The following is a 27,957-nucleotide window of genomic DNA, read 5'->3' on the forward strand; positions in this document are numbered from 1 at the left end:
TGGCCTGACACGGGAGCCGGCGCGCCGTGAGGAGGCGAGAGGAGGACGGCGGCAGCAGCAGCAGCAGCAGCGAGGAGGAGCCCGCCTTCCTGTATCCCGCCGGCCCGCCCACGAAGCCGCCAGCCACACTGCCAACGCCGGCCGGCTGGCCGACCTCTGCTCGTGGTAAAGTGGGGGTGGGGGTGGGGGGAGGAAAGAGGAGCCCCTCACCCTTGCCCACAGTTGGGGGATCCGGATTCAGAGGGGTTTCCCAGGCATTTCTCCAGGGACACTGGTGGGGTGGGGGGTGGGGGTGAAATGACAGCCTCTCCTTCTACTCTCGGGCACCTTGAAATGAGGCGAGAGGGGTGCATTTTCTCTCCATTCTTGCATTTTCTTTGTCTTGGGGTGTGATTTTTTTTGGGGGGGTTAACCCCGTTATAAATATGGGGTGGGGGAGTTAGCGTGGTGCCTTGTATGTAGGCGGTTATTTTGTTTATATTATTTTGTATTTATTGGTTTTTTGGGGGGGGGTATTGAGAGGTGGCTGGGTCAAGTTTTCCCTTAATTGCTTTCACATGGAGTAACTTGGATGGGTGCAGTTAATAGGGTGTTAAGAGGGATAGCCCCTTTTCCCCTACCCGGTGCCTCTCTTTCTGGGTGAAAAGACACATGCACACTCCCCAATGAAACTTACCAAAATGTGGGTTTGCATGTAGTTTCTTAATCCCCCAGATGTGCAACTGTTTCATCTCCATGCTGTTGCTGCAGAAGGCTTATTTGGGCCTGCAACATTTTTTGGAGGCTTTTCTGTTCCTTTTTTGTGTTTGAGATGCATATCAATGTTTTCTCTCTCTTGCCTTTCTAAGCCTTTATCAATCCTAAATTTCATCCTTTCTTCCTATACATTTTCCTCCATCTTACCTTTTTTCTTTAAAAGTAAGCCACACTAACTGAGATATTTATATGAACTGAAAGTTTTTGCAGATTCATCACTGCAGTTCTCTCTTTTCAACCCCCCAGGGTTGAAGTCTTGATCTCTCCAGGCCACCATGTCCAAATCCAGGTGAGTTGTATTCACCTCTGTAGTCTAGGGGTTCCCAAACTGCAGGCCATGGAGCGCTTTGTTTAGGTGGTCCTTGGCATTTCTGTTAAAATGCAATTTAAAATCACGTAGCACCTAGCTCACTGCTTTACAGTTGCTGTAACAGGCAGAAAAATTCGGGTCTAGGCCACCAGCAATTTCCAAGTGGTCTGGGGAATGAAAAGAGGTTGGGAACCACTGCTCTAACCTTTAGCAAGGCCTGTTTTAAAGGCAGCTTGTAGACCTGGAATGCCCCCTTGCAAATCCTGTTTCAGGAGGAACTTGTAAGCCTGGAACTCCCTGTATAGCAAATACAAAAGAAACTCTCAACACCATGTATGAACAAGCATAACACCATGTATGAATAAGTGGGTGAAAGGGTGCACTCATGTGCACTTCATAAATGTTTTCTTCAGTGAAAACATGTTTTTATAATGCATGGCATGATAGGACTGAATCTTCCACTCTCTGCAGTGATCGCAAGGACAAGAACACTCCCACTGAAGATGAAGCTCCCACCGACTTCACTGTTCGAACCCGCAAGAGAAAAGCTGATGTCGCCACAGTAAGTGCCTGTATTTGTGGGGGAACAACTCCAGTCATCGAATAGCACTGCCCAAATCAGATCATGTAACTAGCAACTGTATCCGTTTGAAAGGAAAAACAGTGTTATGATTCACACTCACCCAAAACCTTTTTCATGACATTATCTACTCCTGAAGATAGGATTAGCATACCGGTCAGTTGATTGCCTATTTCAGTTTGGTTAAATAGTCTGTAAAGCGAAGAATGTCACTCTGCATGGTAAGTCCCAGGCAGGTTAGGAGCAAAGGAAGCTGCCTTATCCTTTTTTTTTTTTAATAATTTTTATTAATTTTTAGCATACAAAAATTTTAAAGACATACCACACAAATTATTATACATATGTCCTTGTTTGGACTTCCTTCAGCATCTCTGATAGCCTTCCGTCTTGATTATTTCTCCTGCTATTCTTAAGTTAATATTGCCTTTACATTTTCTAGCAAATCATTTCTCCCTTTCCATTTTTACAATATTTCTTAAATTACTCCTCACAGAACTTCTTGTAGTCCTACAAACGTAATCTGATCATCACAAATACTTTTCAGATACTCAGTAAATTTAGTCCAGTCTCCGGTAAACCTTTGGTCCCGCCGGTCTCGGATCCTTCCTGTTAGCTTATCTAATGCTGCGTAGTCCATCAATTTCATCCTCCATTCTTCTAATGTTGGTAGTTCTTCTTGCTTCCATTTTTGGGCCAATAATATTCTTGCTGCCTTATCCTGAGGCTGATTTGCTCGCCATAGTAAGCCAAGCTGTGGCTTACAAAGCCCACACAAACGGGCGTGTTCTCAAAGAGTCCTTTTTACTGCTGCACCACACTGTGCTAAGCCAAGGTTTCGTTTAGCATGTTTTCCTGACTGGGGACTTGCGGCCGTACTCTCTTTTCACTAGCCACACAATGTAGCTAAAGATTGATTGTAGAGTCTTACTAAGCCATATCTTCATTGACCATGTTACACGAACCAGGTCTGTGTCAGACTACTGGTCCATTTAGCTCAGTGGCTTTCAGTGGTTTAGACAGAACATGTCCCCAGGTCTACCTGGAGATGTCAGGTTTGAACCTGCATGGAATGCATGTACTCTACTACAGAACATATATTCTCCTACGGGCCATCTCCTAATAACAGCAGGTATCTCTGAACAGGTACAAAAACAGTTGTTTGGGGCAAGGGCCGCTGCCCAGCACCACCTGCGGCTCCATCTTTCTGGCTGCAAGAACCAGGAAGTACCCTCTCCACATCAAGTCATCTGCTCTGAGAAGAGTTGAACACTAGTTTGGAAACTTAGTAACTTCTAAACACTTCCTTGTTTCATAATGGTGGTTATTTTTATTTTATTTTATTGTAGCTAGCAAAAGTATCAAGCACAGTGATAAAAGTATCTATTTTCATTCTTAATGCATTCAAAATACTTGACTGTTACTCGACTGAATAGCTGTTCAATTCTCATTTGAGTGATTCTAAGCTCAATCCCATCTAAATAAATCCCTTGCCTAACTTTCAGTAGAAAATTGAATTGCTGACTTTTAGCAAGCACACTGCCCCCCCGCCACCTCCACATAAGTAAAAGGGTTGCAATGTTCATGGTGGAAACTATGAATTCCTTAAGGTTTTTCCATTTACACTTAGGTTTAACCTTGACTAAAGGCAAAAGGCAAAACATAACTATGTAGACATGTGCTAGCTGCTAGATCTTGGTGGATTCTATCTTCGCAGAATAGATGGTAGTACAGTGGTACCTCGGTTTAAGAACTTAATTTGTTCTGGAGGTCCATTCTTAACCTGAAACTGTTCTTAACCTGAAGCACCACTTTAGCTAATGGGGCCTTCTGCTGCTGCCGCGCCGCCGGAGCATGATTTCTGTTCCGATCCTGAAGCAAAGTTCTTAACCCGAGGTACTATTTCTGGGTTAGCAGAGTCTGTAACCTGAAACGTCTGTAACCCGAGGTACCACTGTACATTTGTGCTCATGTAACCATATCCAAAATGAGTTGTGAAACCCATGTGAACAGCCATCGCATATGTAAAGCCTGTATTTTAACTTCCTTGTTATGATAGCTAATGTTCATGAACTGCCTTAAGACTATAGCATAGGGCAGGGGTCTGCAACCCGCGGCTCCGGAGCCACATGTGGCTCTTTTACACCTTTGCCGTGGCTCCAGGGCGGATACTAGCGAGGGGAGGAGGCGCATTGTGCACCCCGACACTCCCAACTGTGGCGGGCGCTGTACTGGCTGTGACATCGCATGGGGGCGGTGCGTGCGTTAGTCATGCACCGTCCTGACGTCACCTTCCCGCCCGCTGTCAGATCGCAGCTCCGGAGATATATTTGTTTTAAATGCCACGATGGTTTTGCGGCTCCCAGTTTTTTTTCCTTCAGAAACGGGTCCAAGTGGCTCTTTTTGTCTTAAAGGTTGCAGACCCCTGGCATAGGGAGACCTCGGCTGAATCAGGCCAAAAGCCCATCTAGTCACTGTTCTCGCAGTGGCCAACCAGATGCCTGTGGAAAGCTCACAAGCAGGGCCGGAGTCATATAATCCCAGAGCCACTTCTCTCTATTCACCCCGCCCACTGTTTACTGCAGACTGGTAAACCTCACTTCATTCTTTTCCATGTAGTTTTTACAGGATCCAGATGAAGAAGTTGCCAAAACAGAAATGACCAAGAAGAAACAGAATGAGAGTCAGGTAATTACTTGGGCGTTGGACTGGTATTCAGTGATACTGTTTTAATTTGTATAGCTCTGTTGGGTCCTAAAGCATTAAGCCAGGTGTGGAGAACCTGTGGACCTCCAGTTCTTGCTGGGCTTCCATCAAAACTGATCACTGGCCATGCTGGTTGAGGCATGATGGGAGTTTGAGTCCAGCAACATCTGGATGGTCACAGGTTCCCCATCCCTGCATCACATCTATGAGTCTTAGAGGATATGATCAGTTCCAACTTTCTCTAGTTCCCAGGCACAGAGGCATATTTGTTGTTATTTGTCCCATGTACCTGTGGTAGGATAAAATAGGGACTGTGAAGTTGTTGGAAATTCTCTCTTTTCAGGGTTTCAGCTTCTGCCCAGAGCCTGTAGATCTTCATTTCTGAGCAGTGAGAGGTGGGAGATGCTGCCTACATCTGATGCATATTCACTCGAACACTAAGGCATCATGCCATGAATAGGGTGCCTTTTCATACGCTTCAAATACAGTATTTTTAGACTATGTTTTCCCCAGTAATACGTTTAACCAAACTGAAATAAACACAATGGGTTACATTCAACTAAATCCTAACCAGAGGAAACCCTTGAAATTAATGAACCTAAGTGTGTAATGCCCATTAACTTCAATGGGTCCACTCAGAGTAGGACTAATGTTGAATATCACCCATTGTCCAGGCTTTTCCACTGGAAGAGGACAGGCTGTTGCCAAGTAAATGTAACCCAGTAGAACCCAGTAGGTGGCATGTCCCTATCTTTAAACTGTGAAATGTTGGGAGGGTGCAATATATTGCAATGTAGTGACCAAGTGTTTTGAGTTCTGGTATGGATGTCTTAGCTCAGCTTTACCTATGAATGTACTAATTGCTCTTATTCAAGCCACAATCTTAATTAGAAGGTTCGAGACAAAATTTGTGAATTCTCGTATCACTAGATGCCCTGGACTCCCAGATTTGTCAGTGAGCAGTAGGGTCCCTTGGAAAGGAAACTAAAAATATTTGGGCTTTGCATCTTTTTTAGAAAAAGTCCCACTTTTCATTTCCATCTCTTTGCTATGCACAGATACATAGGACTATGAAGAGCTCCATTTTTGTTGAAATGAGCCTGCATAATCTTTGTGTACAGAGATGAAATTGGCTGGAGCTGAAAAGAATGCATCAGCTTCCTTTGTCTATTGTGACAGTTTTCAGGGTGGTAGTTAAACTGCGGAAAGAGTGATCAGGAAATGTTGCTTTTTTTTTCTTTTTTTTTTTGCTTTTTTTGTCCACAGGCTAATCCAAAATGTGGTACCCCTTCCCAATTAAGGCAGCTGGAGATCTAGAGGCTAATACTACCATAGCAGATGGGCTTTATTTGCTGTGGACTCTGCTTCCTACAACTCCCTATTCCAGTTGTTGGTCAGCCTGTTCAGCATTCACTTTCTGGACCTTTCCCTATGAGCAGGGAGTTTCCTTCCCTTTTGTCATCATAGGGAAGATACAATATTAACTAATCAGGTTTGACCACGGAGGGTTAACTGGCTTTCACCACACTGTCTGGTCTTTTTCCCCATTTTGCAGAGGTGAGATCCATCAACTGACCTGGCAAAGTTTTGAGGGAAATAAGTGACCAACTCAGTGGCGTAGCGTGGGGGGTGCCAGGGGTGCCGGCCGCAACATTTGGGGGGGCGCGTTTGGCCGGCCCCCCTCGAGGAAGCGGGAACCTCTCCAAGGCGCAGCGCGCCATCGGTGGAGGAAAAGAGCCGCGCAGCAGCAGCAGCAAAGCCGGGAGGAGGAGGAGGTGGAGCGAGCCTGCTAATTGCTTGCTGGGAATTAAGCGGCTCAAAGAGGCAAAGGAAAAGAGGTGGAGCTGCTGGCCCGGCCGGGAGGAAGCTGGAGAGAGCAGCGCGCCAAGCGCACGTGACACAAAGGGCCTGCCCACGTGCAGGCTGAGCTCCGCGTGGCGGGGGCGGCGCTCTGCACGTGCTTAGGAGGCACTTGCTCTTTCCAAAGAAGGACCCGGCTACTGGATCAAGGCCACAAGGGCCCATGTAGAGTGAGTGGCCAAGCAGACGCGTCAATGAGAAGCACTCAAAGCAGGACCGGGGCACAAGAGCGCTCTCCCTTCCTGCTGTTTCCAGGGGGTGGAAGCGTCGCTGCCTCGAGGGCTTCCGAGATACCCTGGGGTGAAGTCCCGCTTCACCTTCTTGGGAGTCCCTCTCTTATGCTTTGGGGGGGTAGCAAGGGGGAAGAATAATGATTTCCTCCACCACCAGCCCCAAATTCTATAGTAAGAGAAATTGGGGGCCAAGCCAACTGGGGAAATGGTGAGTCTCTAACTATAGAGCTCAGTTACAGTGGTGCCCCGCAAGACGAACGCCTCGCAAGATGGAAAACCCGCTAGACAAAAGGGTTTTCCATTTTGGAGGCGCTTCGCAAAACAAATTTCCCTATGGGCTTCCTTCGCAAGACGAAAGCCCATAGGGAAATCTCCGGGACAGCGGGGAAGCGCAGCGCGTCTTCCCCACTGTCCTCGGACCTCCTCCGAAGGCTGGCGGTGGGGCGGAGAGACCTCCTCCCGCCGCCAGGCTTCGGAAGGATGCTCCGAAGGCTGGCGACGGGAGGAGGGCTCTCCGCCCCACCGCCAGGCTTCGGAAGGCTGCTCTGAAGCCTGGCGGCCGGAGGAGGTCTCTCCGCCCCACCGCCAGCCTCCGGAAGGCTCCTCCGAAGCCTGGCGGCTGGAGGAGGTCTCTCCGCCCCACCGCCAGCCTCCGGAAGGCTCCTCCGAAGCCTGGCGGTGGGGCGGAGAGACCTCCTCCCGCCGCCAGCCTTCGGAAGGCTGCTCCGAAGCCTGGCGGTGGGGCAGAGAGACCTTCTCCCCGCGCCAGCCTTCGGGTGGCTGTCATGAAGACTTGTGGTGGGAGCAGTGGCGTAGCGTGGGGGGTGCAGGGGGGGGCCTGCCGCACCTGGCACAACATCTGGGGGGGCACGGAAGAGACTCGAGTGCTAAAATCCACGGGTTAGGGGGCGCAAATTACTTGCCCCGGGTGCTGAGAACCCACGCTACGCCACTGGACCAACTTGTTTCTTAAGATTCCTTAAATACTAAATTTAAGTTTACAAATCAAACCATACATATTTCTAAAAGAAGATGGTTGAGAAAACATGATGTCTAATTAGGTCCACTACTCAGAACTAGATCATGGCTCCTTCATGAGTGCTTTTGTGGTTGCTAACCCAATTATGCCACATCACAGTAGGGCTGTGTGATAAATCGCCATATTGTTGAACATAAACAAAGAACTGGAAAGCGCTTCTTCTCTCACACTCACCCCAACCGGTGGAAAAACAGAGGGGGAAGAGTTATTATTTTCTGGTGGTGTTTATGTTGTTGGTTCGCCCTAAATAGGTTTCCGCTATATAAAAAAGGAAATTTATTTATTCATTTAAATGAGACTGGTGGGATGAGGACCCTTCGGGGTGGGTAATGGAGAGAAGATTTAGCTGGTTGCCTTATGCTGAAATGGGAGGTTGGATACTATGTGAGATTGATGGGGAGGGTGTTTTTCGGTAAGCAGGGCAAGCAAACGCGTGTCTACTCACAAGCAAGCCCTACTGAATTCAATGGCCCTCCACCGTCATACGGAGCCGTGTCAAAGCCTTCGGCTGCTGCAGAGAAGCACGGTGCACCCTCCACCCCCATAAGGAGGCACGGCAAGGCTCTATGCTGCGGGAAAGCGCAGCAGGGAGGTATGGCAGGACTCTCTGCCACCATGGGGAGGTGTAGCAAAGCCCTTTGCTGCTGCAGGGAAGTGTGTTACACCCTCCGCTGCCATGGAGAGGTATGGCAGGAAATTCTGCCACTGCGGGGAGGCGCAAGGCCCTCTGGTGCTGCAGGGAACCGTGGCACATCCTCTGCCGCCGCAGGGAGATATGGCGGGACCCTCTGCCGCTGCAGGGAGGCATGGCAAGGCCATCTGCTGCTGTGGGGAAGTGCAGTCTCCGCTACCATGGAGAGATACGGCAGGACCCTCTGCCGCTGCAGGGAGGTGCAACAAAGCCCTCTGCTACTGCAGATATATATAGAGATATTGTGATGCTTAACTGGTGAGATATCGTGATTTTGAAAACCAGATCTCTCCCAGCCCCTTCATCACAGTGTGTTTAATAGCCTTAGGTGTGTCGTTCCACATGGTGTTGCCTTGCATCATGTACAACTGCAATATTCTGCCTGCACTTGCAGAATATTTTAGATATTGTGGAGATCGTAGGAATAATTTACATTAACTGTTTTACCTACCCTTTTCCTTTTCAATAGTGTGTAGAAGAAAGCTCAAACAGCTGCATGGTTACATTTCCAAAGCAAAAGTTTGCATAAAATGCATTGGCCTTGCAGCTCTTGCTCAGCAATAAAGCTGTTGGCACAGCATCTGTTCCTATATGGAGAAAGTGCTTTGCTGTAACAATATGTTGTGCTGGCTATCTTGAAGGCTTATGAAGCCATCATCTGACAGCTCAACAGCAGCTCTGTAGTCTATGGTGTAGCATTCATAGAATCATAGAGTTATAGAGTTGGAAAGACCCTGAGCGTTATCTAGTCCAACCCCCTACAGTGTAGGAATCTCAACTAAAGCACCCATGACAGATGGCCATACAACCTCTGCTTTAAAACCTTCAAGGAAGGAGACTACACCACTTTCAGAGGAAGTCCATTCCGCTGTTGAGCAGCTCTTACCATCAAAAAGTTCTTCCTGATGCTTAGTCATAACCTCTTTTCTTGTAACTTGAAGCTATTGGCTTGGGTCCTAACCTCTGGAGCAGGAGAAAACAGTCTTGTTCCACCTTCAATGTGACAGCCCTTTAGATATTTGAAGATAGCTATCATATCTCCTCTCAGTCATCTCTTTTTCAGGCTAAACATACCCAACTCCCTCAACTGTTCCTTGTAAGGCCTGGATTTCCAGAACCTTGATAATCTTGGTCACCCTTCTCTGCACACCTATCTTGTCAATATCCTTAACTTGTGGCATCGAGAACTAGACACAGCTGCATAAGTTACTTCTTGGTATGAATTGGTTTCTATCACTGATGAGAATTGATCTTTTATCAACACCATATACCCAGCTATTGGAAAAACAAGAGAAGCTTAAAAAAAGAAACCCAGTGAATTATGACTTGAAATATGCTCGACTGTTCCATTGACTGGATGGTCAGTCCCACTTAAAGTGTGCAGAGTTCATTGGTACTATCAGCCTAACATAAAGTTAAAGCTTTTAATTGCAACACAGCTCCCTTTTTACATTAAGAAAGCATGGTTATATTGCCCAGTTGGCAAAAGCAGATTTTTTCAGCATGTGGTTCTCGAGACGATTGTGCCATAGCTAAAAATGCTCGCTATTTCTCAAACTAGCCCTCTTTCTTTTAACTCATGCACAGGTAGCTTGATTAAGAAGCAGCTTGTGATAAATTGTGGTATGTTAGCTGAAATCAACATAGTTTTTATGGGCCTATGCAGGTAAGCTGAGCTAGAAAAAGAGCTGTAATTTTGTTCCCTTCAACATGCTTTTTCACCTGCTGAATACCAGTTATCTTGTTTTGTCCCCATACCCTTAACCTGGTGATGGTGCTTTTTGTAGAAGTGATGTGTTGCTTTCCATGTTGCACCTTCATTTGAGCAGGGGATGATAAAGAAACTCTTCTTGCTTTCCAAAGATGGAAAAAATCAAAGAGCAGCGTTTTGTGTGCTGTGATTGCTGCAGAACTAGCCATTTTGTTTCTTTGGCACTTGCTGTGTTGTGAGACCTGGTACTCTCAAAATAAGGAAGGAGTGTGTTCATCTCCCAGCCTAAGTAGGACAAAGAATAATTTAGAGCTGATTTGCGAAAATGGACAATGTTTAAAACAGGTATGGGGATCCCTTGGCCCTAAGAAGTAACATGCACTTACTTGTGGCTTTCTTCTCAAAAGGCTTTGAGACAGTGAGATCTGTACCCACAAGGTTTTGCTTATGCTGTACTGTTGTAGTGTAGGTTTTGGATGTGAATCCAGATTCTAGGTTGCTAAATGACTTCTAAGCATTAGGCATCTAGCCTTGTTCCAAGCTGCCTTCTGGGTTTGTTGCTTCCTGCCAGCCATATGTCCACTGTAACTTCAGTATAGATGATTTAGGGGCATAAATGTCAAACAAACATGTTGAGGAGAAGAAAGCAAAGCAAGGAGCAAGAGGAGGAAAGCAGCACAACTTTCTGAAGGAATTACTTGTGGGCCCAGGTCAGAATACAGATGGAACTTTTGCTGGATATAGTACCATTCTGCTTCATCTGACATCCTTTGGGTTTTTGCTCGAAAACTAATTGATACATATAGAGTCCAGAAACACGGTCTGGTAAAGATGTTGGTTTCATGTTGAGTCACCATTTACGTTCATCCCAGTGGTGACTTTCAGTGATCTAGTTATAACAGACCAGCAGTTTTGAGCTGTTTTTCATGTAAGCCCTTGCACATGCAATTTTCACTATGATTAAACAGAGAGTTGTGGTTTTTAAAGGTGTTAAAGAAGAGGCAACTGTTCAGAAAAGTTGAGTTGTGTGCGTGTGTAAAAGAATTTTGAAGCCTAGAAATCACTTTTTGGGTTTGGAGTAAAGTGTTCCGGTGCGCTGCTAATGCAACCCTTTCTGCAAAATCAGTTATCAGCTTGAAGATTCCATATACTTCTGGGAGTTTGTATTCCTTCCCTTGTACATAGCTGTCAGGGTTACTTCCAGATCCTAGCTCACAGAGGATCACGCTAGCCAGCGATCGTTAAATAAAAGTCTTTATTGAGTTACAGTCTCCATTCTCAAGCTGCTGCGTGCAACCCTACGTCTTATGCTTAGATCGGCGAAGCTCCGTCTGAGTCTCCGCCCCTTGCGCACCAACTTAATATCCTAGCCCTGCTCCACCTTTTCCGCCTGACAGTTCTCCTCTGGGTCCCTCTGCCCCCCTGGGTCTCTTCCTTCCGGGATTCTTCTGACGCTGACCCCCCTGACTCTCCTGTCTCCTTGCGCCGGGCTTTAGGACCTGGCTCCCTTTCCGGGCTGCCTACTGCGCCACCTTCCTGTGCATTTGAACTTGGCGCGCGCGCCCAACCTTCCACTTTCCGTCTAACCGTCACTTCGCTCCCCGATGAAGGTGTGGCCACTCCTGACTCGTGCCCTCCCTCCTGTTGCGAGCTGCCAGCGCTTGCTCCCTGGCGCTCTTCCTCTTTCCTACTCTCTGGCGGTGACGTTGGTCCCGATCTCCAACTGCTCCCCTCTGAGTCCCCTCTGGCTCTTTCTTCCTGGGGTGTCCCCCTAGTCTCCCCCCTTGCCCTGGCCACTGGTGCTCCTTTTTGTGAATCTTCTGATTCACTGGAAAGACTCGGAGATCTCGGGTCGTCGTCATCACTCATCCTTTCTTCTGCCTCCTCCCCCTCGCTCTCTGTTTCCTCCCTTGCCCTCGCCTCTGCTCCTGAACCCCTGACATCCATCCCCCCCTCGAAGCCCCCTCTTCCCCCCTCCCCTCCTTCCGGTGCGGGAACTGGGTGCTGCAGTGTCAAGGGGACGAATGTCGGGTACAGTTCGCTTCCCATGGCGGGCCTCCATCCGAAGTCTTCCGGTTCTTCCTCCCTGCTCTCGTCGACGACGGTCACCTCTGCTTCCATCTCTGTGCCGCCGTGCTCGAGACCCTGGTCGTCCCCGAAAACGTCCATGTCCGTCTCTCCCTCGCTTCCTTCTGGAGGCGTTGCTCGTCCTGGACCCTCCAGCCACTTCCTGCGCCACTGCTCCTCTGGTCGATCATCCCACCAATACGAGGGTTCTGAAGCAGATCCCGAGGGCGACCCCTCCGGGGAACGGGCGTCTCGTGTCGGTTCCTCATCCGAGTCAAACCCCCGGAACGTGCTGGCTGAAAGCGTGGGCGTGAAAAGCCAGTCGTCGAAAAAGTCTGCTGGCATTGGCCTATGGGGGAAGAGGGCATGAAACTCTTCCTTGAGCAGAGGTTCATCTAAAGCGTAGCCCGGCACCCAGCTGTTGGCACCCAGCTGTATTCTACCCCCTCTTCCCCCCATCTGGAGTCCAAAATCTCCGTGACTTCATTGAGGCGCACCTCCTGTGCCACTCCCCGTTGCCTGGTTCCCTCTCGGAGCGGACTCGGCGCCGTTCCGGGTTCCTGAAACCTGTGCGGTGCCTTGTAGGGAGTGAGCACCGATCTGTGGAACACCGGATGCATTCTGGAACCCTCCGGAAGCGCCAGCCTGAAGGCCACCGGGTTGACCTGCTCTTCGACTTGGTAGGGCCCCAGTTGCTTATGCCCTAGTTTCTTCTTGGCCAACGACCTGGCCGGCACTGCGTGGGCTGCTAACCAGACCCAGTCTCCCACATGGATCTCTTCGCCAACCCTTCTGTGTTTGTCTGCCTGCACCTTGTATGCGTGTTTGGCCAGCTCCAGGTGCCGCCGCAGCTGATCGTGGACCTCCTGCAACTCCGACGTGAACGCATCTGCTGTCTGCGGCTCCCCCTCCACCAGTCTTTCCAGTCCCGGGAAGGTTCTGGGGTGCCTCCCGTTGTTGGCGAAGAACGGCGTGACCCCCGTGGACACGTGCTTCGTGTTGTTGTAGGCGAACTCGGCGAGCGGCAGGTAATCCACCCACGTCGCAGGCTGTTGATTCGCATAGCATCTCAGGTACTGCTGCATGATGGCATTGACCCGCTCCGCTTGCCCGTTGGTCTGCGGGTGTCTCGCCGACGCCAGGTTGATCTTGACGTTTAGGAAGCCCATCAGCTTCTGCCAGAAATTCGAGATGAACTGCCGCCCTCGGTCGGACAGAATAGACCGTGGCAGACCGTGAACCTTGAACACGTGGTCTATGAACAGTTTGGCGGTTTGTTCCGCCGTGGCCACCTTCGCACATGGGATGAAATGTGCCATCTTGGAGAACAAGTCCACCACCACCAGCACGGCCGTCTTGCCCCTCGAGCTGGGCAGATCCGTGACGAAGTCCAGGGCGACTCTCTCCCATGGCTCGACCGGAGTTTGCAGCAGTTCCAACAGTCCGGCCGGCGGTCTGTGCACTGGCTTGGCCCTCTGGCAGGTGTCGCACCTCGCCACGTAGTCCGCGACCTCCCCTCTCATTCCGGGCCACCAGAAATCCCTGGCGACTAATTCCACCGTCTTCTCCTTGCCAAAGTGCCCGGCAGTGGGCGCGTCGTGCAGCTGATGCAGTACCTTGGCGCGAAGTTCGTCTCCCGGCACGTAGATGGCCCCTTTGCGGATGAGCAATCCATCTCTCAGCTGGAACCCGTCGGTCGCTGCCGTGCCCCTTTGCATCTCTGCCATCTTTGCTTGCGCGAAGGAGTCATTCTGCAACGCTCGTCGCACCGCCTCCAGGTCCACTGTCGCCGCCGCGCACGCCCACACTGTTGGCGCGAAGATGTGCATGGCGGCCGCTGGCGTGGCGTCCTCCAGATACTGTGGCTTACGGGAGAGTGCGTCCGCCATGATGTTGGTGTCCCCCGGGACATACTCTATTCGGAAGTCGAAGTTCGCAAAGAACTCAGCCCAACGTATCTGCCTCTGGTTCAGGAACTGTGCCGTGCGCCAGTGCTCCAGATTCTTGTGGTCCGTGCAGACCTGCACCGTGTGCTTGGCTCCAATCAGGAAGTGCCTCCATGCTTTGAACGCTGCATGAATAGCCAGCAACTCCCTGTCCCAGATGGTGTAGTTCTGTTCGGACTTGCTGAGCTTCCTGGAGTAAAACGCTCCGGGCCTCCAAACCCCCTGCGGGTCCTTCTGCAGCAGGACTGCTCCGACGGCCCTGTCCGAGGCGTCTGTTTCAACTCTCATCGGCCTGCTGGGGTCGACATGAAGCAGCTGTTCCTCCGACGCGAAAAGACGCTTGAGTGCCTGAAAGGACTGCTCCGCCTGCGCTGTCCAGATGAACTTCTTTTTCTTGGAACTGAGCGTGTCCGTGATGGCCGCTGTCTGCATAGCGAAGCCTTTGATGAACTTGCGATAGAAGTTCGCGAAGCCGACAAACCGTTGGACCTCCTTCCGGTTGCGTGGGCTTTTCCAATCCAACACCGCTCAAACCTTGGCGCTGTCCATGGCGAGCCCCTTGTCAGACAACTTGTAGCCCAGGAAATCCACCTCCGTCACGTCGAATTGGCACTTCTCCAGCTTGGCGTAAAGCCTATGTTGCTGGAGCCTGCTCAGCACTTCCCTGACGTGTCTGTCATGCTCCTGCTGCGATTCCGAAAAGATCAGGATGTCATCCAAGAAACAGACGCACGTCTTGTAGAGGAGCCCCGCCAACACGTGATGCATGAAAGCTTGAAAAACGTGGGAGCCATTTTGCAATCCAAAAGGCATAACTCTATATTCGTAGGTGCCCAGGGGCGTGAACATGGCTGTCTTCCACTCATCTCCTTCCCGCATGCGAATGAGGTTGTACGCCCCTCGCAGGTCCAACTTGGTGAACACGCTGCCCTTGCGTACTTTTGCGAGGAGGTCGTCGATTCGGGGCATGGGGAAGTCTGATGGCTTGGTGACACTGTTCAAAATGCGGTAGTCCACTACGAGTCTTTTTGGGGGCGTGTCTCGCTTCTTCACAAAGAATACAGGACTGCCCCCCGCTGCCTGGGACTCTCGGATGAAACCGCGCTTCAAATTATGATCTATGAACTCTTTGAGTTCCTGCAGTTCGTCTTCAGACATGGAATACAGCTTCCCTTTGGGCAGCGCCGCCCCCGGCAGCAGGTCAATTTTGCAGTCATATGGTCTGTGGGGGGGTAGCTTGTCTGCCTCCTTCTCGCAGAAAACCTCCAAAAATTCTGCGTACTTGTGGGGAATCGCTTGCAGCGTGCCTAGCAGCAGCTGTGACTCCTCTTGCTCCCCTTCCTGCTGGGGCATGATGCAGTGTTCAGCACAAAAGGAAGAGCCGAAGGTCAGCTGCCTCTGGTACCAAGCCAGCGTCGGGCTGTGCTTGTCCAGCCAACTCATGCCCAATACAATAGGCGTGTCCGAGAGTTGAGTGACGTTGAAGCTGATGATTTCCCTGTGATTTCCAAGCCGCAGCACCATAGGTGGCGTCTGCTTCACCACTTGCCCCCCTAACAGCTCCCTGCCATCCACCGTGACAACCTGCAGGGGCAGCGTGGCAGGCAGCAACTGTATAGCGTGCCGGTCGACAAAGTCCTGCCCTATGAAGTCTGCATTGCTTCCCGAGTCGACGGTGATTGGCACGTCCATGGTGATTCCATTGGGTAGCTGGAGCGATGCGGTGAGCCTCACTACTGGCTTGGGCGGGAGGGGGTCCATGGGCAGTAAAATCTCTGGGGACTGCTTCACTGACACGTCTGGCTGGGCCCCAGTGCCTCTTCCTCCAGCCAGACATCGTCGTTTCCCTGCTGTGGTTCTCCGTGCTGCGTTGCTGCAGTCACCATTGCTGAGGCTGCAGTGTGCTTGTGGAGCCTCCGGGGACACTCTTTCGCCATATGCCCTGGATCCTCGCAGATATAACACTTCCTGTTCCCTCTAGGAGGCTTCGCTTTCACTGCTGCCGGTGCTAGGGCTCTGGCTGCTGACTGAGCCCTTGCACTCCCAACCTCCATCGGTTCCACCCCTCCCCCTGTTGGAGGCGTGGATTGCGCACGCGCTGCTTCTCTGGGAAGGAAGGAGGAGCCCCTGGCTGGTTCGCGCCCGCTGCGCCCTTCGTCCCTGCTCCACGGACGTTCTTCCAGCCGCACCCCCACCGCCAGCGCCCTCTGAACGATCTCCTGCGCGGTCCGGGGTCTCTCCCCCCTCGCAATCTCATCTTTAACCGAGTTGTGCAAGCCCTCCCAAAAAAGGTCTCTGACAGGAGCCGAATCTCTGTCCCATTCCAGGGCACTGACCAAAGCGAAAAAGCGGGCATGATACTGCCTTACGCTGGCCCTCCCTTGCCTTAGTCCATGCACCTCCTTTCGGGCAAGATCCACGTCAATGCTTGATAAAAAACAGCCATCCATCGCTTTAATAAAGGCGTCCGCATTTTGGAGCGCAGGATCCTTATCTCTCCACAAATTGCGCAGCCATGCTTTTGCGTCTCCATGCAAATGGGACATGATGAACCCCACTTTCTCTTGTTCATCTCTAAAGTCTTTGTGCAGTAGTTGCAGTGCACACATTACATCTGCTCTAAAGTTGGGGTACTGTTGCAAATTCCCATCGAAGTGCGAGACCAGACCGCCTGTGCGTCTCCCCAACCCAATCCCCTCTGATTTGGGTGTCTGTTGCCCTTGCTTCGTAAGCACGTCCAACCTGACCTGGAGATCCCTGTAGGCGGCAGCTGCTTCCTCCTCTCTCTTCCTGGACGCCAGCGGCTCGGCATTCAGTCGTGAAACTGCTTCTCTGAGTTCCGTTATTTGCTGTTCGGCCGTCATATTGTCTGCCGTTCGTGAGCTCTCTTGTAGGCACCCGCTTTCCCTCCTCTCCGCGAGGCCGTGGATGCCCACAATTTGATGAGACGGAGCTTACTGTCAGGGTTACTTCCAGATCCTAGCTCACAGAGGATCACGCTAGCCAGCGATCGTTAAATAAAAGTCTTTATTGAGTTACAGTCTCCATTCTCAAGCTGCTGCGTGCAACCCTACGTCTTATGCTTAGATCGGCGAAGCTCCGTCTGAGTCTCCGCCCCTTGCGCACCAACTTAATATCCTAGCCCTGCTCCACCTTTTCCGCCTGACAGTTCTCCTCTGGGTCCCTCTGCCCCCCTGGGTCTCTTCCTTCCGGGATTCTTCTGACGCTGACCCCCCTGACTCTCCTGTCTCCTTGCGCCGGGCTTTAGGACCTGGCTCCCTTTCCGGGCTGCCTACTGCGCCACCTTCCTGTGCATTTGAACTTGGCGCGCGCGCCCAACCTTCCACTTTCCGTCTAACCGTCACTTCGCTCCCCGATGAAGGTGTGGCCACTCCTGACTCGTGCCCTCCCTCCTGTTGCGAGCTGCCAGCGCTTGCTCCCTGGCGCTCTTCCTCTTTCCTACTCTCTGGCGGTGACGTTGGTCCCGATCTCCAACTGCTCCCCTCTGAGTCCCCTCTGGCTCTTTCTTCCTGGGGTGTCCCCCTAGTCTCCCCCCTTGCCCTGGCCACTGGTGCTCCTTTTTGTGAATCTTCTGATTCACTGGAAAGACTCGGAGATCTCGGGTCGTCGTCATCACTCATCCTTTCTTCTGCCTCCTCCCCCTCGCTCTCTGTTTCCTCCCTTGCCCTCGCCTCTGCTCCTGAACCCCTGACAATAGCTAACATACTTCAGTTTCTCCTTGATGCGCTAGTTTCACATGAGTATAATTTTTCAAAGCATACAATTCCAGAATGAGAGGAATGCTGTGTGTGCCAATTTGCGTTTGGCATCCAAAGTTTTCTGTTAAGATTAGTTGTATTGTAATCCCAAAACAGCTAAATTCATACACTTTTAGTTATTCTTGTGCATGCATTGCGGGGGCAACAACCTTTTTTGTTTTTTAAAAAGCAGCCAGCATTGTTTTTCTTTTTGTGTTCATTACCACAGGAACTCAGAGAAAACAGAATAACTGTTTGGGACTTCCATCTGTTTCCTCCCCACCTGAAGTCCTAATCCCTCTGTTTCTTGATTTCTACTATCAAGGATATTGCCATCAGGTGGAAAATAAACAGATGGGATTCTGAAACTGAAAGCCTGTTTTCCTTCATGCAGAATATTTTTGTGCCTGGCAGAGCAAGTGCAGTGTCACAAGTGCTCTTTTAAAAAGACCGCTTGCTGAGTTGGTGACCATTTGTCTCTTCTCTTGAAGCAACAATAGCTTTTTTCAGAGGCGAACATATGAAAGGTAAATTGCCATATATTCGAGCGCGGTGACTAAAAACACTTGCCTTTTAACTCTTTCTGAATTTGTTGTGGGGAGGACTAATCAACTGTTCAATGAACTTTATAACTGTGAGATTTAATGGCTCCCCCTTTTAATTTTTTCTTCAATAGCCGTTTTCAAACTATGATGTGTGCGCACATCCCCATATGCTGATCCCAACACCAGAGAAAGATGATGAGCTGGGAAGCCCAAACTTCTCTCCTTTCATGCACCAAAGCCTTGCTTCATCTAGAGATTCGCCGTTGCCTGTTTTGGGGTAATTTTTCCTAATTTCATGGCCTCCTGTTCCATTATTGCCTGTTACACTTTTTTTTTCATATTTCCTCTTGTTCTTTCTCTCTCTCTCCTGCAGCTGGGCAAATAGGGATGAAGTGTGGAAAAACATGATAATAAAAGAACAGGCATATGTGAGGGATAAACTATATCTGCAAAGGCATCCACTCTTGCAACCTAAAATGCGGGTGATTCTTCTAGACTGGCTAATGGAGGTGAGACTGTCTTCTTATGCTAATATTTGAAACAATGAACACATTGATGTGAGATTGTTATCATAGTCTGCCTGGAGTTTCCTTGGGAGCAAAGGGTTTTTTGGAACTACTACCCTGGTAGTAGGGGAACTTCCTCCTTCAGTTGCTCCTAGTTCTATTCCTACCATAGGATAGATTGCTGCTTGTCTGATAGAGCTGGTTCAGAATGGACTAGAGATCCAGGTGAGGAATATCAAGAGTTGCTAATAGGGAAGGAAGGTGGCGGGGAGAGTTCAGAGATGGACATGCACACAACAGCTTTAAAAAGGCACTCTGGTAAAAGTGGCTGCTCGGAAGGTTGTTCTCAGAAGCATTGGGATTTTTAGAAAACTAAAGCACTAGGATGCCATGGGAAATGAAAGGGGACACAGGTGTTGGGACACTTCATAGCTAAGCAGATAGCAGTTGGTTAGCCAGAACAGTGCCCAGGGCTCTCAGTATTGTCAGTCAGTGTGTGCATTTGGGCGTAGTAGGGATTGGATCTCCCAAGCAGGATAAGCAATTTTCATGCCAATACAAGTCCTAGGTTGCTCATTTCCATTTCAATGGATGGATCCTAAGGGTAGGTCCTGGCCCCTACAATCAGGGCTCAGTTTCTTGGAGCTGTTTTGCCTTGTACAACAGCCATAGGCAAGGCAAAAAGGAGTCCCCATCACAAATCATGAATTGACTCTCCTTGTCATAGCCTGGAAGTCAGGCAGTTGTTCTTTATAGGAAAACAAATACTCTCTCTGCAAAGACAGTAACACTTAAGAAAAACATTCTTCTAGTTTCAGCAAACATTTCTTCATTGTAGGCTTTATGCCTCAGTGAAGAAACAAATGTTTACTGCACTTTGTTTCACTTCTATGTTTCTCTGCCAAAATGTTAGAGAGGGGCAATGAGGGGAAATATTTCCAGTCCCTATCCCATCTTTTTATTGTGGCAAACATTGCTGTATCCTTTCTTCCCTCTTAACAGGTGTTTTTCTGCACTCCAGTCCGTTTTTTGCATTTATCAGTGCAGGGAGACTTTTTATTTATTTTTGCTGGTGCCACAGGGGCTTCCCTTCAGTTTTCATGTCATGGGCATTCAACATGTATTCATATTGTCAGACCAACCCCTCCAAAACAAAGGCCCCAGGGTGCTCCAGATCCTAGGAAAACTTTGTGGTGTTCTGCTAGCAAGTAGTTCATTCCATTTGCAGTTGCAGCTGGCCCAGTGCAAAGTGAGGAGGCTGCTGAAGTAAGATTCAACTTCCAGTTAGGTTGGGTTTTGTACTTCTTTTGCAGGGCGGGGAGCAGCATGTAGTCTTTTGCTTGGGGCAGCAAAATGTCTCGAATCAGCTCTGCTTATAGTACAAAAATGAACATATTTTGGGGCAGGAAAGGATAGCTATATCATAGACTAAATCAGCTCATCTTTAGGAAACACTATACAGTTGTACCTTTGTTCTTGAACAGAATCCATTCCGGAAGTCCGTTCAACTTCCAAAATGTTCAGAAACCAAGGCACGGCTTCCAGTTGACTGCAGGAAGCTCCTGCAGCCAATTGGAAGCTGCGTTGGACGTTCGGCTTCAAAACATATTTCGCAAAATGTTCAGGAGCCAAAACGTTTGAGTTGTTTGAAAACCAAGGTGCAACTGTAGCTTCACATTAAGAAGGTCCCTGGTTCATCATGGAATTATGCAGCTGAGAAGCAGAATGACACCCTTCTGTCTCCTGCAGGTTTGCGAAGTCTACAAGCTTCATAGAGAGACATTTTATTTGGCACAGGATTTTTTCGATCGGTTCATGGCCACGCAACAGAACATTGTAAAGACACTTCTGCAACTTATTGGAATTTCATCCTTATTCATAGCTGCAAAGCTTGAGGTAAAATGAGTCTTGCCTTCAAACCTAAATGCATTTTCTGTGGTACAATCTCCACTTAACATGGTGAGACTTGCTTTGAAGTAAACATGCATAGGATCACACTCTTAAAGTAAAAGAAGCTGGATGCCTATTCATTTGTGAGCCATCTTTTGATGGAATGCAATCTGGGATTGAAAATAGTTTGGGCTTTGTTGTTCTGCTCCTACAATACTATTTTTATGTAAAATATAATCTTTTAAGTTTGGAGGAATCATTAATAGTCTGCCAGATGTTGGAGTACTATTCCCATCATCCTTGGTGATGTTGGCTGGGGCTGATGGAAATTGGAGCACAAAACCTTCTGATTGAAACAGCTGGGGAAAGCTGCCTTAAGAGGTTAACACATCTGTTTTAAAGCATGGGTTACTTTAGTAACAATCCATGTTATCAGAAGTACATTCTGCCTCCGTCCAGTCCAGTCCTGACCTCTGGTCTAAATCCTACAGTGAAATGCACATTTAAACATTTTTACTCTTCCAAGAATTATTTACCTTTTATGGTACTTGTAGATTGCCTCTCTGCCTGAAAGCACCCAAGCTACTATTTAACATTAGTAACTAAAATGTGTGTGTGTGTGTGTGTGTGTGTGTGTGTGTGTGTGTGTGCATGTTCATCATTAAAGTTCAATAAAACCAAATTGAAGTTGCCTTTCACTTGCCTCACTGTTTTAAGATGAATCAGACACATACCAGTGACGTTGACATACTGGCAGATGTGTGATAAGCCTTAAGCACTTTTTTGTAGAAGGCATCTTTGTAAATTTGATAAGAACACCAACTCTTGTGTACAAATTCTGGTTCCTCAAAGTCCTTCTTTGTATTTCCTTCCCTACTGCAGCTGGTAATATCATAGAAATGAACAGATATGGGGCTGCAAAGTGCAGGAAGAGAGCAAGGCTGTGTTTTCACACACATTTCAAAATAAAGGCTCTGTCACCTGCCGTCTTGGCCATTTTGATTGAAGAGGCTATGATCCTTCATAGATCTTGTGCTCTTAACAGCAACCATTAAGTTGCTATTACATTTACTGCTGGGCCTAATTGATCTGAGCTCAGGAAGTATCCCTGTACATCAGAATAGTGCTGTTACCCCCCAAATTAGGCATTGATAGCTGTCAGTGTCTGGAACCATCTGGCTTTGCCATTTACCACTGTTGACAATGCATTGATGTCCCGTCTTCCATGTTTCAGGAAATCTATCCTCCAAAGCTGCAGCAGTTTGCATATGTTACAGATGGGGCTTGTACTGAAGAAGAAATTCTTAGTATGGAACTCATCATTATGAAGGTAAATGTGATTCTCTCTGTGTGTGTTTGGAATGGATTGTAGGGAAAATTGCATTCTGCTTTTTTTAAAGTCGCATCCTCAGTACCTTGAGCAAAGCCTTTCCCAAGCCACTCCGTGCAGTCAGCCATGGTGAAAAGGCAGCACTTTTTGTTGCCAAAAGCATGTTAGTTAATCAGTGGCATGTCTGTCTTTCAGTTCTTTATCTTCCATTATCAGTGATTCTTTTATAGCTGTGTAGATAGAAATCTCCTGTCCATTTTGAGACATCTGAAACAGCTTGGCTCAGCATGAAAGACTGCTGGTGCATTTTGACATAGAGTAGTACATTTTGTAAGTCCATGGTGAAAGTGACCCAAATTCCATCTGTGTACTAATTCTGTAACTTGCAGTATGTTCTTGTTAGTAGTAGTAGTAGTAGTACTTACAAGTAGATGTAAGTGCAACCTCAGGGTAATAATGCATGGGATTTCTTTCTCTTTCTAACCCAGCCCTCTCTCTAATCATTGTAACAGCCCAGTGTAAGGTTAATCCAAGAGTGACTGGCACAAAATCACCTGGGGAAGTTCATAGTTGAGTAGGAATTTTAACTCCAGTCACCTTGGGCAAAGACCCTGTCCTCTATATCACACTGGCTCTCGTATTTATTTTTTCAAAAGTGTGTACAGTGGTACCTCGGTTTACTAACTTAATCCGTTCCTGAAGTCCGTTCTTAAACCGAAACCATTCTTAAACTGAGGCGCGCTTTCCCTAATGAGGCCTCCCGCCGCCGGTGCCCTTCCACCGTTTGGATTCCATTCTTAGACTGAGGTAAAGTTCGCAAACCGGGACACTACTTCCGGTTTTGCGGAGTTCGTAAATCGAATCGTTCGTAAACAGGACTATTCTTAAACTGAGGTACCACTGTATATGAACGTGCAGCGTGGCAGCAGGATTGCACTTGCCACGTGTGCATTCTGGATTAGGCCAAAGGTCCAGTATTCTCACACTGGTCATCAGGTTCCCAAAGGAAGCCCGCAAGCAGGACTCAAGTGCAACAAGACTCTAATTCATATCTGTCCAAGTGGGTGGCCATTACTGTCTCTTGAGTGAGTGAATTTCATAGTTTAACTATGTGTTGTGTGAAGAAGTACACCAGAGATGCCCTGCCTCTGCACTCTGATGTAAAAGTGAATGTCGGATACCTGCATTGCAGGGGGTTGGACTTGGGAATCCCTTCTGACTGTGATTCTATGCTAAGCATAATTGTAGCATCGGTGCATTGGAATGAATGCACATGTGTCTCCTGTGTGTACTACCATTAGTATGTGGAATCAAGGCCTGATCTGCTCCTCTGTTACATGTTTGGCATAGACTCTTGCCCCATAGGTTATTTACTTAGCCTCCATTTTGGTGCCCACCAAGGAGATAGCTTTCTAGGCTTGCTGTGATGAGCCCCATTGCGGGTTTTGTATCAAAGCTGTTACAAAAGTCGACGACTGTTGTCAGTCCGTAACCACATTCAGTTGTGTTTGCAAAGAAGAGCAGGCAAATGCCCTGTGGGTGCTAAAGACACTCACTTTACCTCCTGACGTGCATGCTCTCTTCTAGGCACTCAATTGGAATCTGAGTCCCCTCACGGTTGTGTCCTGGCTAAACATATACATGCAGGTCGCTTATCTAAATGAAATCTGTGAGATGCTGCTACCGCAATACCCCCAGGAGATATTTGTGCAGATAGCTGAGGTAAGGACAAATTCTGCCCTTAAACATTTCACCCGCCCCTTTAATTAGAAATGTTTCCTTTCAAGCTCTCTGTCCCCTCTCTCCAGCTTTTGGATCTCTGCGTGCTGGATGTTGGCTGTTTGGACTACTCCTATGGCACTTTAGCTGCTTCTGCATTATATCACTTCTCCTCTTGTGAGCTGATGCAGAAGGTTTCGGGTAAGCTGTGTTTTAACGAAAGAGAAGAAATCCAGCGTTCTAAGTCCAGCAGAGGCATGACTTACAAAGGCGGGTGTCTTCTTGATTTTCTAGGTTATCAATTATGGGAAATACAGGACTGTGTGAAGTGGATGGTTCCCTTTGCTGTGGCCATCAAGGAGGTGGGGAGCTCGCCACTCAAACACTTCAGAGGCGTTCCTTTGGAAGATTTGCACAATATACAGATGCACATTAACACCTTTAACTTGCTGGTAAGTGTTCTCATAGATACATCTTAGTGGCCAAAGGCCTCCTTGCTTTCGTAAGGTAACGGTAAAGGGACACCTCACTGTTAAGTCCAGTCGTGGATGACTCTGGGGTTGCAGCGCTCATCTCCCTTTACTGGCCGAGGGAGCTGGCGTACAGCTTCCGGGTCATGTGGCCAGCATGACTAAGCCACTTCTGGCGAACCAGAGCAGTGCACGGAAACGCCGTTTATCTTCCCGCCAGAGTGGTACCTATTTATCTACTTGCACTTTGACATGCTTTTGAACTGCTATGTTGGCAGGAGCTGGGACCGAGCAACGGGAGCTCACCCCGTTGCAGGGATTCAAACTGCTGACCTTCTGATCGGCAAGCCCTAGGCTCAGTGGTTTCAACCACAGCGCCACACTTTGCTTTCGTAGAGCGTTAGAATAAAAGGTGAAATGTGTGTGTGTGAGAGAGAGAAGGTTGTATTCAACTAACTTTTAGAGTCGACCCAGTGAAATTAATAGATCCAAGTTAGTCCCGGCCATTAATTTCACTGGGTCTAACTCATGAGTAAAAGTTAGTTGAATGCAACACTAAATGTTCAGAAACTCCCTCAAAAGTGTTAATGCAAGAGGACAGCAGTGTGGCATGGTGGGTACCTTCCCAACCCCTGGCCCTCAAGCATATACAGCAGGGCTGTGATGAAGTGAGACCTGGAAAGTCTCATCACTTCATCTCTCCCTCTTTGTCTACATCAGGTGTGGGGAACCTTTAGCCCCTCTTGGTGAACTACAGCTGCCAACATTCCTGGCCATTGGCCATGCTTGCTAGGGCATATGGGAGCTGTTGTTCAGCAATATCTGGAGGGCCACTCCTGGTCTAAAGTGTTGGACTTAAACCTGAGAGACTGACTTTGATAACAGACTTGATCTGTGTGATTTAGTGATTAGCTCAGGAGAGCATATTTAAAATTTAATTCCATTTTTGAATCTCTCTGAATCGTATCAAAGCGATAAGCAGAAACATCAACAATAAAAACAATTTAATATATAAAAACCATTCAGAGCCAGTGCAGATGCAGGAAGCTTTGCAATCTTGTCCCATTAGCCTGTATAACTTAGAACCTAGTGACTTGCCTTTCCGGTTAACGGGAAAGGGTTGTAATGCACTCATGCCAGTTTTGCAACTTAAATCACATTCCCGATGCAGCAAATGTTAGCGATTTCTGGAAATAATGTTTGAGCTGTAGCAACGGGGAGTAATATTCCCTCATTGTAATGTTGAATTCTTAAGCCTGCTCATGTACAGATTTGACTTTTCATAACTAATTCTCAGTTTTGTGCTGGAATGCCCACCACATATGATATATATGTATGCTTTGGCACTCGTCATTTTAAAACATGGTCACGCAGCAGAGGATTGGGGTCCTTCTCATGTATTTTAAAGTTGTAAGTACACAAACACATAGACTAGGTCTCTGTGTCCAGATGCAGCTTTCTGTATATTTTCCTCTCTGAGTATGTGACATGAGTTTGCTCTTGAAACCTAAAAACAACACAAGGATTCTGGACACATGAATGAGCAGTCGATCATTCACTCTCGGCGTTCTTCTTTTCTAGGACAAAGTTCAAGAAAAACAAGCTGCGTTGGCCAAGAAGAGAAGGAGTTCTCCTCTACCCCTGGGTGTCCTCACCCCACCTCAGAGCAGTAAGAAATTGTCTCTGACACCCAAACAGCTGTAACTTTTTCACAAGCTACTCAACCTGAAGACCTCTTGGCCAAAACGCCTTTATAATTCTTGATTCTTTACTGTGAGATGCTGCCAATGACTTACCCAAATGTCTTATGTATTCTAAAGAGGAAAGTCTGTACTTTTTTATGATGGAGGAAACCTGCATTATTTTTATGGGACACTTTGATTTTTAAATGAACTGATGGGGTACGCCAGCCACCCAAAAACAACAAGCATTTGCTTGGATTGCTGCTAAGGAGGGCGATACTCGTCGTGCTGACTCGAAAAGGGGGTGGGAAGAGAAAAAGGGGTTCTGCCTTCTGCACTTCTGGGGCATTAACCATACTCTGGATTTTGCTAGCTGTGGATGGCAAGCTCCTTCTCAGACCTTCCTAGTTTACAGCTTGATCCTTTTTTTAACTAAACACTTTGTATAAATGGTCTTATGTGTCTTAATTTTTAAATAAAATGCTATCAGCTGCGTCCTATGCAGTCTTGGTTTTATATGTCATAACTCTGGAAGGTGAAAGACAGCTAAAACTTTTATTTCCAATTACAGTTAAGGAAAATACTTGGTGCTGTCGTTGGGCATGCTGCCGTACAGAATTCAGGAAGGTTGTAGGTTTCTCCCATTCACAGCTAAATAGCAGCTCTAGGGCAGGGGAATGTTTGGATCAGGGCTGTGATGGAGAATTGGACTCCCCACACACACACACATACACCGCCCCCATCCATATTTGTTGGGGGCCTGGCCTGTTTTTTTATTTCAGATATCTTTTGGCAATCTGTGTTTTGGAGATGCCCTGGAGGTTATGTTGCAGAAAATATGTGTTTTCCTAATTCAGACAGCTTTTTGAAACAGTAGAAGGTCTATCCTGTTTGTGTCTTACGAATATCAGACTTTCAGAAGGCGGCTGTAAATTGGACAGTAACAGAATGAGTGTAAATATCAACTTTGATGGTGTAAAGCTGACAGCTTGATTGTTTTGTTACAGATTAGTAGCAGCTATGCATTCAAAAGACTGGTCTTGTATTATCCTTGGATTCATATCTGATTAGATTCAAATCTATTAGGCTGTAGTGCAGAAGATGCTACCATAATTGACAGTGGCCTCTTTTTGGGAAGGGCAGGGGGAGGTGTTTACACATCCCTAATTTAATTCAAATGACCCCAAGGCATTGAATTACTTCTTGGTGCCCCAGAAACAGGCCACTCGCCCTTCAAAATTTTATTGGACAATAATATTTATTTATGTCATAAAATGTATACCAATTGAGTGTAAAAAACACAAAACAAAAGTGGTTGACAAAAAGAATAATATAATGTTATCGTTTAAAACAACTATTTAAAACAATGGGTCAGTTGTGTCTGGCTGTTAACCCGAAGGTTGGTGGTTTGAGCCCACCCAGGGACGGCTGTGGACAAGGCCTTGGACTAGATAACCCATGGGGTCCCTTCCAACTCTATGATTCTATGGAAAACTGATTTAATAGTTGATTTGGTACCTTCCTCTCCAAAGAAGGCAGCCTCATAGCCCCAACCAGCACCCTGGTCTGAGCACAGTTCCTACTATTCTTCACTTAATATGCAAGAGTAGAATTCCCACCATGGGCGTGGCCAGGATTTATTGGAGGGGGCTGGCTTTATGTTGGGGGTGAGGCAGAACAGAGTTATCTGCAACGCAATTGGTCAGTTGGTTACAATTATTATTATTTTCCTTTATGGGGGCCAGCTGCACCCCCCTGGCTACACCCATGCTTCCCACTGGGTAAATGTGAGAAAAGCATCTCTAGCCACCTCTCCCCACAAAAGAACTTACACAGCCCGGCTTGATTTGGCAGATTAGGAAAGATGCTGTTGGCAGGCAGTTGTGAAAACGGGCTGTAGCTTGCTTGCACCATGAGAGAGGGATGAAAGCAAACGTGCCATACCAACTCTTGCTTTTTCCTTTTCACCACCGTCGCCACCATGCGGATCCCCTCCCCTCCAATCTCCACTAAACAGCCCTTAAACCTTTTGGACTTTTAACAAGCCTGACCTAATATCCTACACGGGTAGGGCAGGATGCCACTTAGGCACGGCGTGAATGAAGATGTCCTCCAACCAAACTTAAGTAAGCCAACAAGTTAATCGGTTTTTGATTTACAA

At 47.9% G+C, this 27,957-nt stretch overlaps 2 protein-coding genes across 3 annotated transcripts in view; one reads left to right on the forward strand and one right to left on the reverse strand.

Moving 5' to 3' along the window:
- Positions 1-27,957, reverse strand: part of LOC309537863 (protein C19orf12 homolog) — a 206,520-nt gene that overhangs the window by 62,203 nt on the left and 116,360 nt on the right. The window lies entirely within an intron of this gene.
- Positions 18-26,291, forward strand: CCNE1 (cyclin E1). The gene is made up of 12 exons (XM_082232980.1): positions 18-165; positions 1,003-1,045; positions 1,538-1,628; positions 4,263-4,331; positions 18,331-18,476; positions 18,573-18,708; positions 20,455-20,601; positions 21,830-21,925; positions 23,513-23,647; positions 23,734-23,845; positions 23,939-24,096; positions 25,696-26,291. The coding sequence occupies exons 2-12, from the start codon at positions 1,032-1,034 to the stop codon at positions 25,816-25,818; spliced, it is 1,227 nt and encodes a 408-aa protein (XP_082089106.1). The 5' UTR covers positions 18-165; positions 1,003-1,031; the 3' UTR covers positions 25,819-26,291.

The sequence above is a fragment of the Podarcis vaucheri genome (assembly GCF_965113315.1).
Source record: "Podarcis vaucheri genome assembly, chromosome: 7".
Taxonomy (NCBI): domain Eukaryota; kingdom Metazoa; phylum Chordata; class Lepidosauria; order Squamata; family Lacertidae; genus Podarcis; species Podarcis vaucheri.